The following is a 14,935-nucleotide window of genomic DNA, read 5'->3' as shown; positions in this document are numbered from 1 at the left end:
GTGAATGTTTCCGCAATGGGGCTGAAGGGAGGAGATGGAACGCACATTTTGTGTATGCAGTATGTTTTGTGTAAGCGGAATACAATAGTTTTCCTTGTGCCTATTGTCCCCTTTCAAGGATGACTTCACAAATAAGGTTGCAGTGTTCCCGAATCATTTTATTCTCCCACTTCAGAGCCCAGGGACAGTGTCAGAACACATTGTCACTCCCTGATAGCAGACTGGTAATCCCGTATAAGGCTGTTGGAGCGAGGTGACGAGTATCACGGACAGGAAAGAAACAGGAACATTTCCCAGATGCTAACATAAAATATATACAAAACTTTTTATAAAAAAGATATAACAGAATGTAGTTATAAAAATGTACATATATACCCAAGCAGCAAACCTACTCTATATATGCCTGTGAACATATACTGTAGTCCCGTAGTTCCCAAACTGTGTTCCGTGGCTCTCTGGGGTGCCTCAGGACACTTGCAGGGGTGTCACGGGTTGGTGGTCCTGGACCAATTCAAATTATTTATGGTCAATTATTTATTGACAAAACCAGCTTTGGTGGCTGCCAATCATAAAATATGTGTACAATCAGAAGCAAATCCTGCCCTTTACCACATAACTGAACCTAAGCAGCACATACAAAGACAATTTACTCAATTTTATATATTTTTTTTTGGGCCATGGGGTGCCGTGATTCAAAAAAGTTTGGGAACTCCTGCAATAGTCTATGTAACGGCCTAATACAGCTGAAATATAATGGAAGGAATGGAATATATTTGAAATGTTGCACTATTATTTTAACCCCTTGAAGTCTGATACAAGTCCAGAAATCCAGAAATACACTGGTATAAAATAAAATGAATATTTTTATTTTATAATGATTGTTATCTTTATATGAATGAAACAAATTTACAATAAAAAAAACATATTAAACATGAAAAGAGAGGTGTGGTTTCCAGTAGTGACGCTGAGAGCTGTCTTTCCATCTGTCCAGTCCCAGTCACTGTCTGCACCTACAGTGTGATGCCGATCATACGTGGGATCCGCTGTATAAACGGCTGTGTTGATTCTTGCTGAACCTGCAATTTTTAACCCCTGTGTATGTGAGCTGTGTATGTGAGCTGTGTATGTGAGCTGTGTGTGTGAGCTTTTATTATTACTAAAGTTTGTTTTGCCAATTTACTCACTGTGCGCTTCTCCTATCTTTTCCTATTTACGGTATGTATATATATATATATATATATATATATATATATATATATATATACCCCTAATAACTGTAATAGTGCTAAAAGTAAATAGTAATAAAACATACAATAAATTATAAATATATATACATATATCTGTAAGTGCTAGATCTCTGCCTCGTGTGTGTGTGTTTTCCTAGTTTTAGGGTGCCCTATGGCTTGTGACCACATTGTTTAAACAGACATTGTAGGGGCTCTACACACACTAAATTAACTGATTAAGCCTGCAGCCCCCTTCACGGGACTCCACTTTTCTGCAGGTCCTAACACTATCACTGAAAATGGCTACAATACACATAGCTATGTGTATTGTAGCCATTTTCAGCGATAGTGTTAGGACCTGCAGAAAAGTGGGGTCCCATGAAGGGGGCTGCAGGCTTAAATGCATTGATCAATTCATGAACCAAATCTCCACTATTTATTAGTTCATTTAGGGCCTTATTCTGGTTGGAGCGGCCGGGCCGTACGCGCACGTCCCGGGGTTTTTAATGGTCTGCGCATGCGTACATTCGCTAATGCGCAGGCGCGAACACTCCATAACGCTTACGGACGGGTCTCTACGTGCGAAAAAACCTGTACGCGAGTGTACGGGCATTGGGGGCGGCATAGGGGCGTGATGAGGGGAGCGGCCGAAATAATGAGGGAAAATGGGCGTAAATATGGGCGTACACGGGGGTGTGCACCAAAAATGAGCGGTGCTACTACCGCACGATCGACTAAAGCACCGTTCATTTCGGACACAAAACAGGCGGCCGCCAACCGCCATCTCAAACCACCCCTACAGATACCGCATGCCAGCGTGCGCCTGGGTTAGCTAATTTACGCGGATTACTACCAAACACATACACCTGAATGTAATAAGCAATGCTGCAGTCTATTAAGTCCAAACCATGATTTCACTACCTGCAAGCCACACACATCACTCTAACACATTGGAAGCTTATCTTTCTATACTTCTCTACATTTAAAGGTTTGTTTAATTTAAGGTAAGAATCTTTGTAAGACCTGCTTATATATGCTAAGGTAGGTATTTGTTAAACAGTTAAGCTGGCCATACATCAGAAAGATCGATCTTAAGATCGATTGCGCTCATGATTGTGTACAATTTCCCTTGAAATCCCCGGCAGTCCTTGGTGGTTTTTGGACACACAATCTACACACAATCGATCATACAATCAATCATACAATCCATCTACTGCATGGTTGTGTACACAAGATGTGCACACAATCTGCATACAATCCATCCTACAATCAGTCATACAATCCATCTGCTGATTGATTGTATGATTATGTACATAAGATGTGCACACAATCTGCATACAATCCATCTTACAATCAGTTGAGATTGTATGATTGGGTACAATATCTTTCTGATGTATGGCCACCTTTAGACACATTCACTACGTGCTTTCATAGACTTTACACAGTAGCACACTCAATCGACACAAGTCGACATGTGTCAACGTGTTCACTCTAATACAAACATAGGTTTTGTATTTATGATACAATAACATAAACCACATCTAACACCTACAAAGGATGTTTCAGCAATGTTTTAATCCCATGGCCACTATTTTGCACATTAATTAATTCAATCAATTAATTAATTTTCATAATTATAGTTGAAAGGAAAGATATGCTGGTCCATATATGTGAAGGGTATGTCAGCGTACACGGACGTACGCTCACTCTCACGAGCGGTGCCATAAGCTGACTTTTCTATTGAAAACAATAGGGACCCGTCCGTGCAAGCTGGCGTACGCTCAGATAGCCGCAAGAAGTCGGTGGGAAGACGGACGAAAGACGTCCGCGTACGTTGCCGTACGCTCAGTTGTACGCCACTTGTCGGAGTGTAAGGGCTGGGCCGGCCGCGTACGTTGCCGTATGCTCAGTTGTACGCCACTCCCCTTCTACGTTGTTACTGCCCGTACGTAAGCGGCTGATTTGTGGGTGGACTTAACCCCAACGGCCGCGTACGGCTAGCGTACGTTAATAGCGAATGTACGCACGTTTGGCCGCTACGATCAGAATAAGCTCCTTAGTGTGTGCAGAGCCCCTACAATGTCTATATATATATATAGAGAGAGAGAGAGAGAGAGAGAGAGAGAGAGAGAGATGGCAAAAATGTGCAGCACTCCAATCTCGTTTTCACTAATCAGTAGAAAAACTTAAATGTACAACGTTTCAATATCACAACGATATTGTCATCAGGTATAAAATACACAATCAAACAGCTTACCTTAAATAGCACCCAGTGAAAAGCTGGCTGAGGGGCGGGAGCCTGGCGTGCACGTTGACGTCGCCCATAATCAGCATCAACAACCAGCCACACACCCCCGTCCAGCAGCTCAACATACCCATCACCATAACAACACATAAACAAATACATAAAATAAAATAATCTAGACAACAGAGGCAAATAATTAATAAACACAAAGGGAGCAAACGATAATCAGGCTATGGCTAAGTAACACAGATAGTTATTACCTCCAACAAGAAATTAGGATAGTAGTACCGCTATACCAGACTGTTCATTTAGTCCGTTTGGGTTCCCAGATGGGCAATCCAACGGGCTTCACATTTTAACAAAACTAACCTCCTGTTTCCACCTCTCAGCAAGACAGGGCTGTGATCTATCATCCTGTACTTGATAGTTGACACATTATACCTGGCTACACCAAAATGCCGTGTCACAGGCTTTTCACTGGAACTAGTAGTTTGGGCACTTTTGATACAATCATCGGTATAGGTATCATGTGATTGAGCCATGGATTGTACAGGTGTGCACCCAGATTGCTCAGTTCCTGTGGGGCAGATACATCATATATACAGCTGGCCATACTGTTTTATAACTGGAATGAGTGTCTATGCTGCTGGACCATGGAAGCCTGTTCTTAGATCCTGCATTTACAATTGTTTCGGCAGAAGGGCTGAGCTGACGTTCTAGTGGATCATCTGCATGTCTGTGGTGATCCATTACCATACTGTACCTCTCAACTTCTGGAGGTTCCAAATTGGGATCTGCAGCCTCCATTCCCCTCCTAAAATCATGTCACTGCCCCTGTCACATGCAGCCCTGTCCTCAATGACACATCACTCATCCCGATATACTCTGTGCTGCTGGGGACCCTGCTCCTCCCACTATATAACTCTCAGTCTGTGGCTTCCTGCTGCCTCCATTCCCCTCCTCACATCATGTCACTGCCCCTGTCACATACAGCCCTGTCCTCACTGACACATCACTCATCTCCTGCTATACTCTGTGCTGGTGAGGACCCTGCTCCTCCCACTATATAACTCTCAGTCTGTGGCTTCCTGCTGCCCCCATTCCCCTCCTCACATCATGTTGCTGCCCCAGTCACATGCAGCCCTGTCCTCAATGACACATCACTCATCTCCTGATATACTCTGTGCTGCTGGGGAGCCCGCTCCTCCCACTATATGACTCTCAGTCTGTGACTTCCTGCTGCCTCCATTCCTTTCCTCACATCATGTCACTGCCCTGTCACATACATCCCTGTCCTCACTGACACATCACTCATCTCCTGATATACTCTGTGCTGCTGAGGATCCTGCTCCTCCCACTATATAACGCTCAGTCTGTGGCTTCCTGCTGCTGCCTTCCTGTCACACCAGTAATTGTATACCTCTGGTCCTATTGAATCCTGTTGCTATGGGAACACCTAGAAGAATTAGATTTTTTTTTGCTATGGCAACACCTAGAAGCCTTAATGTATCTACCCCCAAGTTCCATAACTGCCCCTGTTTATGCTTGACTATAGTATATGAGCTGCATTTTCTGTACCGCTGTGTCACTAACACTTTGTCCAATTCCGTCAGGACACCCGGGCTTCCAAACATCGGAGAAAGATGGAGAGAGAGGCCAGACTCAAGGCTAAACAAGAGGAGCTTAAGAGGTTGCATAAAGCTCAGGTGAGCGGGTTATTTAGCATATATTTGGTGTATATGGCCACTACGGCCATGGCCATCTAAGCAGCATTGCAGACCCCGGGCAAAACAATGCACTGAAGCCCCTACCTAACCAATTCTTGAAGATAAATGAATATAATAACTTTCTATCGGGCAGATGTATTAAGACTTAACAAGAGATACATGCATGGGTGAGAAAGAGAGATAAATGTCCAGCCAATCACATCCTAACTGCCATGTTACAGGCAGGTGATTGGCTGGACATTTATCTCTCTTTATCACACTTGAATTTATCTCTTGTTGCGGCATAATACATCTGCCCCAATGTCTGTAAGAAAACTGATTGGTGGCTGGAGATAGCCATCCACCAATCAGCATTGAGCGTTATCCGCTCTGGTTGCAGACTGGAAGGCAGGTAGAGAATGCTGAGAATCAGAGCAGTCGGACTTCATCCTCTACCAGCCTTACAATAATCTCCTGAGGCACTGACTTGGGACAAATGCTCCTGCCCAAAATGGCTCTGCTCAAAGGCCCCTCAAACCAAGGGCCCCTGGGCAGATGCCCAGTGAGCCCACACATCAAGATTGCCCTGTTTGTGGGTCGCCAACATCTGCGGCAGACACAAGTTCAGGATGGAGAAAGTTGTACGTAATAATTAAGCTGCTTTAGCTGTCTTGTCCATGATAAGCAGAATGTCAGGAGTAACATGAAGTAGAAAGTCATTATGTTCCGTTCTGGAGAGATTAATCAGAATCAGCTTTATTCTCCAGGTATACTTGCTTATACTAGGAATTTGTTTTCGGTTGACTGTGCAGCAGCCAGGTGGGTAACAAGTAAACAGCATACAGTATAAACAGCATACAGTATAAACAATAAACACTATAAACAGATGGGGAACATGTACGGTCATACAGAAAGTTATTCCGTGGGGACACCGTGTTAGATTATGTGCAGAGGGATATGGCGTGACTAGACAGTGAGGTGTGAACAGGTGAACCGCTTGAGGGAAGAAACTTTTTGGGCTTCTGGTGGACCTGGTGGGAATAGCCCTGTAGCGTCTGCCTGATGGCAGCAGGTTAAACAAGCCATGGCCAGGATGTAGTTGGTTCTTGACTATCTTCGTTGCCCGCTTTTTTGCTCTGGACAGGTACAGGTCCTGGACAGAGGAAAGGTCCGTCCCAATGATCTTCTCCGCAATTCTGACTACCTTTTGGTATCTTCTCCGCAGTTCTGACTACCTTTTTGGAGTCTGCATTTGTCTCTCTCGCTGGCGGAGCCGTACCAGACCAGTATTGAGGAGCACAGTACAGACTCCACAATTGCAGATTAGAAGAGGAGCAGAAGCTTCTGTGGGATGTTGAACTTCCTCAGTTGCCTAAGGAAGAATAGCCTCTGCTGTGCTTTTCCAACAGTAGTATCAGTGTTGGGCCCCCATTTAAGGTCCCGGGAGATTGTGGTTATTAGGAACTTGACACTAGCGACACCACACTGTGAGCAATTGTTAGCGGAGGAACACCAACAGCCTTCTTCCTAAAGTCCACTACCATCTCAATGGTTTTGAGTGGGTTGAGCTCTAGATGGTTGCTGCTGCACCACCGGGCCAATCGGTCCACTTCTTGTCTGTAGGCCGATTCTTCCCCGTCCTTAATAAGGCCAATGACGGTAGTGTCATCGGCGGATTTGATTATCTTTACTTATTGCGCCTCTGAGGTGCATTCGTTGGTGTACAGGGAGAAGAGCAGGGGTGAGAGTACACAGCCCTGGGGGGCTCCTGTGCTGATGGACCACACTTGGGAGGTGAATTAAGCACTCAGGGTTAAAAATGCAATGTGTTTTCTACAGAAAGAATACAAGGAATTTAGCCCATAACGTTTACCTTGGTCAGAAGCAGCTATGTAACAAGCAATCATATAATGGGATAATAAAACAGGTTTTCAGGGTGGCCTTGGTGAGACCTGCATTGTTCTCCAAGGACTCAGAGCTTTAACATGGTTGCACTAGATTAAAGCCGGTATGAAAACTATTATTTCTGGAAGAATGGAGCGGCGGAGGTGAGAGTTACTGCAGCTCTGTATGTGGCAGAGACACACTAAGTACACACAGCTGGCAGACCGTGAACCATTTATATCAAGTAATTATATATAATCTTCCATCCACTACTATGTCACAGCCAGAGAGATAAACGCAGTGACTTCACAGGTGAGGATGAGTATAGGTAAGGGCTGCTTGTAGCGCACTCGTTGTGAGGCATGAGGCACAGTACAGAACAAGACAGCCTCTATTCACTCTGATTCACTGAATACTTTCATATATTATTATCTGTTTATATATATATATATATATATATATATATATATATATATATATATATATATAGCCAACATATCAATCACCCCTTTAATAAGAGTTTCCTTATGTAAGCTCTCACGAGCAGGGCCCTCTCTCCTCATGTGCTTTGTTTTAGAATAATTCTCTAATAATTGTGTCAATGTCCTGTCCCCTGATGGAACTGTCTTTATTTACCATTTACTTTCCTAAATTGGCCTAAAGGAAGGCATAAGGTAAGGAAGATGGGAAAGCAGTAAGGAAGGAAGGCAGATGGGAAGGAAGATAAGAAGGCAGAAGGGAAGGCAGTAAGGAAGGAAGGTGGAAGGGAAAGAAGATGGAATCTCAGTAAGAAATGAAGGTGGAAAGACATTAGGGAAAGAAGGCAGAAAGGAAGGAAGATGGGAAGAAAGGAAGGAAGATGGGAAGGCAGTAAGAAAGGAAGGTGGAAAAGGAAGATGGAAAGACATTAAGGAAGGAAGGTGGAAAGGAAGGAAGATGGGAAGACATTAAGGAAGGAAGGTGGAAAGGAAGGGAGATGGAAAGACAGCAAGTAAGGAAGGCAGAAGAAAAGGAAGATGGGAAAGCAGTAAAGAAGGAAGGCAGAAGGGAAGTAAGATGGGAAGGCAGTAAGGGAGGTAGGCGGAAGGGAAGGAAGATGGGAAGACAGTAAGGAAGGAAGGCTGAAGGGCAGGGAAGATAGAAAAGCATTAAGGAAGGAAGGAAGGTGGAAAGGAAGATGGGAAGGCAGTATGGAAAAAGGATGAAAGGAAAAGGTAGGGCAGAAGTAAAAGTAATGGAGGAAAGGATGAAAAGGAAGGAAGATGGGAAGGCACTGAAGATAGGAAGAAGGGAAAGATGACAGGGGGAAGACAATTTTTAGAGAAGGGAGAAAGGAAGGGTGGAACAAAGAAAGGCACACAGGAAGGGTGGGTGGGAAGGAAGAATAAAAGAGAGAGAAGGGAAGGAAGGCAGGCAGTAAAAAGGAAGATGGGAAGGCAGTAAGGTAAGTAGGGTGAGAGGAAGGGAGAGAGTGAGGGTGGGAAGGAAGGAAAAATAGTGGGATGTGGGTTGTTGTTCCCAGTCAGTAGACGGCTGTTGCCTAGCCCATTGGCATAGTGAATCTTTAATGATGTCGATCTGCGCATGCCCAGACCGGCTACAGGAGATTCTGACACTGACACCTGTCATTGCCTGGGTGGGTTTGATTGGTACTAAGTGCTAGCATATTGATGGAAATATGCTCTGGTTGCCTATACCCATCACAGTCCACGCAATGCTCATTTGGCGCCATCTCTCTCACTCAGCCCCCACTTCCTACCATGTTGTTTTTGCTATGGGAAAGAAACAAATCTTACACAACGGTGCATTATTCCGTGATGGATGGCATCTTGCTCCTGCTAAATAGGCTTCACTGAAGGTTCTTAGTGTATTGTGTTGTGGGAATTGTCACAGTGTCGCTCAGGTCTAAGTTTACACTCTGTATGGCATCAAGTATAGTAAGTACTGTAACACACAATTCTTCCCTTAGACAATACAGCGCCAGCTTCAGGAGACTGAAGAGAAGCTGCGAGCCCTTGAGATACAAGGCATCAAACTTGAAAAGGCTCTGCGAGGAGAAGCAGGTAACCGCTCTGCGTGTGCTCTGCAAACTGTCATTGTGCTGCGCCTGGAAGCTCATACTTAGGGAAAAAAAACATTATTGTAAGATGCTAGAATGCGGATGAGCAGAGGAGTCACTGGCTATTAATACGGTGGAGGAGCAGAGGATTATTACCAAGCACGTTATAGTATCTTGTAGGGAGATATGCATATATATATATATATATATATATATATATATATATATATATATACACCGAGTTTAGCTACCTTGTTTTGCCATGTAAAAGATTGCTGCTTTAAAAATACCTGAGAACTCGGAAGAAGTCCTACACATAGTGATGCTGAGGGGGGGGGGGGGTAGTAATTAGGCCCACGTCTAGTGGAGGGGCCTCAATTACCTGGCAGTAGCTATTCTAAACCTAGCACAAACTGCTGTGTGCTGGGCTGCAGTGTGGCCAGGGAGGTGCTTTTTTTTTTTTTTTACCTCCCATGATTAAGCCACACCCGCTGAAAAAATACTGGGGCCCAGCCAGGCTCTCTACTGCCCTGTACGCCCGAATGGCCTGGTTCTCACACTCTCTGTTACATGCGGCATCTGACTGGAATGTAGAAGGAGACTGTGCAGCACAGTCTGTTTCTACTATATCGGAACGAGAGCCATGCTGCTGAATGCGGCTTGTCCCCTTCTTCCCCCACCGCGCCGCCCCTACCTCCCTGCCAGCCGATGCCAGCACCCCACCGAGTACCGGTGGCCAATTTGTCCACAGCTTTAGATTTATGAGGGGGTGTGTTCACACTGCAGTCTAAATTGCAAAAGCTTTTGTGGGCCACATGCAAAAACCAGCCAGTATTTACCCTGCACAGAAAACGTATAAATCTATTGGCTCCACTTGGTTTGTTCCAGGCACAAAGTTTCTTGCTTTACTTCCAACCATGAATCAGGCCCTTTGTATGGTCCCACATGCTTGATATATGACGTGACCTCCTAGCATTGGGGGCTACAACACCCTCAGTAGTTTTACAATGATGAGACCTTGGTGTATTATAAGTACGGAGAATCATGTACTAATTACATTACAGATATTGGTCTGCTCTGGGCTCATTGTGTCATTGGCCATTTATGGTGTCAGAGCTATAAAATTATCTATACTCAGTAACCTCCTGACATTAAACAGTAATTTCTGGGCAATTAGCTGATGGGATAGTCAGGCGTCACCATACATATTGCATTATTGACAATGTATCTATCACTTATGAGGCTGTAGCCTAGGGCACGAGGACTGGGGGGGGGGGGGGGTGTTCATGCCTTGCAGATGGCCACCAAGGAATGAAATTACTGCCTATTTTATTCCATACTTGTAAAGTTCTTAAGTTTACTGCCAGATGGCTGTGCCAATGTAACTTACTGACAGCCGGGCAGCCTAATGCCAAGGTCTCCTTCACACTCCACAAGCATTAGATCCTACATGCCAGCTGTATAACCTTCCTTACATGCACATGTATGACTGGCGAGTCCCTGAGCCAGGGGTGTAGCTAGGTGCCACAGTGCCCGGATCAAGGGTATGTTTCGTGCCCCCCCCCCCCCCCCATTTGTAGTAGGCGGGGCTCTTGCACGGCAAAAAGGGGGCGCAGACGAACATTATACCACACACCGTAATGCCTATTACATACTATATAACACACCGTAATGCCCATTACATACTATATAACACACTATAATGCCCATTACATGTTATATAACACACCGTAATGCCCATTACATACTATATAACACACCGTAATGCCCATTACATACTATATAACACACCGTAATGCCCATTACAAACTATATTACACAACATAATGCCCATTACATGTTATATAACACACTGTAATGCCCATTACATACTATATAACACACCGTAATGCCCATTACATACTATATAATACACCGTAATTCCCATTACATACTATATAACACACCGTAATACCCAGTACACACTATATAACACACCGTAATGCCCATTACATACTATATAACACACCGTAATACCCATTACATACTATATAACACACCGTAATACCCATTACATACTATATAACACACTGTAATGCCCATTACATACTATATAACACACCGTAATACCCAGTACACACTATATAACACACCGTAATGCCCATTACATACTATATAACACACCGTAATACCCATTACATACTATATAACACACCGTAATACCCATTACATACTATATAACACACCGTAATGCCCATTACATACTATATAACACACCGTAATTCCCATTACATACTATATAACACACTGTAATGCCCATTACATACTATGTAACACACCGTAATGCCCATTACATACTATATAACACAGCGTAATGCCCATTACATACTATGTAACACACCGTAATGCCCATTACATACTATGTAACACACCGTAATGCCCATTACATACTATATAACACACCGTAATTCCCATTACATACTATATAACACACTGTAATGCCCATTACATACTATGTAACACACCGTAATGCCCATTACATACTATATAACACTCCATAATGCCCATTACATACTATATAACACACCGTAATTCCCATTACATACTATATAACACACCGTAATGCCCATTACATACTATGTAACACACCGTAATGCCCATTACATACTATATAACACACCGTAATGCCCATTACATACTATGTAACACACCGTAATGCCCATTACATACTATGTAACACACCGTAATGCCCATTACATACTATATAACACAACGTAATGCCCATTACATACTATATAACAAACCGTAATGCCCATTACATACTATATAACACAACGTAATGCCCATTACATACTATATAACACACCGTAATGCCCATTACATACTATGTAACACACCGTAATGCCCATGACATACTATATAACACACCGTAATACCCATTACATACTATATAACACAACGTAATGCCCATTACATACTATATAACACACCGTAATACCCATTACATACTATATAACACACCGTAATGCCCATTACATACTATATAACACACTGTAATACCCATTACATACTATATAACACAACGTAATGCCCATTACATACTATATAACACACCGTAATGCCCATTACATACTATATAACACACCGTAATACCCATTACATACTATATAACACACTGCAATGCCCATTACATACTATATAACAAATTGTAATGCCTATTACACATCTGACACATAAGTGCCACTTACCTACATGCTCATTGCTAAGAACTTCATACTCTATGCCAGGGGTTTCATGCTCGATGCCAAGGGGGACTGAAATAGCTAGTTGCCAAGAGGGACTGAAATTGCTCATTGCCAATGGGGACTGAAATTGCTCGTTGCAAAGGGGGACTAAAATTGCTCTTTGCCAAGGGGGGACTAAAATTGCTCATTGCCAAGGGGGACTAAAATTGCTTGTTGCCAGGGGGACACCCGGCCGCTCCCAGATCTGCCCGGCTGAGCTGCCCCTGTCCGCAGCTATTTTCAATTAAGTCTCCTGCTGGACCGCTAGCCAATAGGCGCGTGCGGTCCAGCAGCCATCAATGCTGCTTCTGATTGGCTGCTGGACCGCAAGCGCCTGTTGGCTAGCGGTCCAGCGGGAGACTTACTAGCGGCGGACAGGGCAGCTGAGCTCAGTCAGGCAGAGCAGGGAGCGGGCGAGGGAGGGATTGGGGGAGCGGGCTGCACAGCTCCGGCACCCTTTGATGTCTCGGTGCCCAGAGCTCGTGCTCCCCCTCCCTAAACCCCTGCCCTGAGCGCCCATACACGTGTGCATAGCACCTGTTTAGCACTAGGGCACCTGGAAGCTTTTTTAGGAGCCTGTTTAGGAGCAAGAGGTCAGTAAGGGATTCATATATATTCTATGTATGTATATATAAGTTACTGTGTGGAATATTCCTTTCCTGTTTATACACCTTGATACCTTTTCTGATTGTATTTCCTTAAATCTTCCTCCAACCTATTCTGTCCTGGGATCTGTATGATGTGGTTATAATTAATGCATGTAATAGTTATTTGGTTCCCATGTATCAGTCATGTGGGGGCTGTAATCTGCAGCCACCGTAATCAGCGAGAGATTTACGGCCCCCCTCCTGCCATATGTCACCCTAATGTCATTTCCACCATTAAGCCCTCGTTACTGGGTCCCTGCGCTGATTGCTCAGCGGACGAAAAGATGCAGATCAAGCGGCTAATTGTGAAATGTGTCTTTCCAGGCAGACAGGAGAGACATTACTATTCCCTATAAATGCATGTAATATCTATTAACTAGGCAATTAACCTATTAGGCCTGACATTTTTATTTCGTAGTGTCCATGGTGGATGGTTCTGGCTGTATACACAGAAGTGTTAAATGGTTTTACTGATCCTGGGCACACGGACAGAGCTTCTGTGCTGATTATTACATAGAATTTGACGGCAGATAAGAACCACTTGGCCCATCTAGTCTGCCCCTTTTTTAAGCATGTTACCTCAAACCATATTTAATCCTTATTTCTTTGTAAGGATATCAATATGCCTATCCCATGCATGTTTAAATTGTACTACTGTATTTGTACCACTTCTGATGGGAGGCTATTCCACTCATCTACTACTCTTTCTGTGAAGTATTTCTTCCTCACATTTACCCTGAATCTTCCTCCCTAGTTTCAGTGCATGTCCTGGTGTTCTGTTGCTCCTCTTCCTGTGAAGAATGTCTCCCACCTGTACCTTGTTATAACCCTTGATATATTTGAAAGTTTCTATCATTTCCCCCCTTTCCCTTCTCTGCTCTAAACTATTACACTTCAGTCTGGAGACTTTAGGATATATTTACTAAGGTTTAGCATCCACCTATGAATTAGGACCAGTGTAATTAGCAAATACGGAAGCAGAGAACTCACAGATTCAGAGGCAATATACAGAACATGCGCAGTATGGATATATGTATATAGGCATACTTGCCTACTTTTGAAACCTAGTTTCAGGGAAATTATAGTTGGTAGTAGAATATTGAACAGCGCCCCATTGAGGGGGCGTGTCATGCTCCATCCAAAGGGCGTGTCTACTTCCATATATGGAGAGATTGTGCAAAGAGATTGTGCATGTGGCACCTAGAAGCGTGGGTGTGTACTGCTACATCTGAGAGGAATCTTGTAAAATGACTTATATCCAAATGTAGATGATCCCCAAAGCAGTTAGTAAGAGCTACTATACTTGGTAAAGTGCTGGGAAATGGTGCAGATGATTCAATGTAACTGTATCTGTCTCTCATTCCTTTTTTTCCCCAAAAATGTAACAGTGTAATGTGGGCTAGGTGAAATGAGGGAGATTGCTAGAATAATGAGGGAGAGAGGGAGATTGCTGTTATTTCAGGGAGTCTCCTGCAGAATGCAGGAGGGTAGGCAACTATGTATATAGGGGCTAGGTGGGGAGGTGATATGCAGGTAGGTATTGGTATGCAGGTAGGTAATAGGTATTGGTATGCAGGCAGGGGGAGATGATATGCTGGCAGGGGGAGGTGATATGCTGGCAGGGGGTGGTATGCACGCAGGGGGAGGTGATATGCTGGCAGGGGTGGTATGCAGGCAGAGGGAGGTGATATGCTGGCAGGGGTGGTATGCACGCAGGGGGAGATGATATGCTGGCAGGGGGTGGTATGCACACAGGGGGAGATGATATGCTGGCAGGGGGAGATGATATGCTGGCAGGGGTGGTATGCAGGCAGGGGTATGGTATGCAGGCAGGGAGAGATGATATGCTGGCAGGGGGTGGTATGCAGGCAGGAGGAGATGATATGCTGGCAGGGGGTGGTATGC

At 44.1% G+C, this 14,935-nt stretch overlaps 1 protein-coding gene across 7 annotated transcripts in view; it reads left to right on the top strand.

The window, feature by feature from the left end:
- MICAL2 (microtubule associated monooxygenase, calponin and LIM domain containing 2) overlaps window positions 1-14,935 on the top strand; it is a 191,914-nt gene that overhangs the window by 168,908 nt on the left and 8,071 nt on the right. For all 7 annotated transcript variants that reach the window (XM_083164104.1, XM_083164103.1, XM_083164101.1 and 4 more), the window contains 2 exons: window positions 5,085-5,177; window positions 9,031-9,124. In XM_083164104.1, coding sequence (XP_083020230.1) covers window positions 5,085-5,177; window positions 9,031-9,124 — 187 coding nt within the window. The remainder of the gene's footprint in view (window positions 1-5,084; window positions 5,178-9,030; window positions 9,125-14,935) is intronic.

This window comes from Crinia signifera, chromosome 11 (genome assembly GCF_055691185.1).
Source record: "Crinia signifera chromosome 11, ASM5569118v1, whole genome shotgun sequence".
Taxonomy (NCBI): domain Eukaryota; kingdom Metazoa; phylum Chordata; class Amphibia; order Anura; family Myobatrachidae; genus Crinia; species Crinia signifera.
The sequence above is the reverse complement of the archived record's forward strand: the minus strand, read 5'-3'. Positions and strand labels throughout refer to the sequence as shown.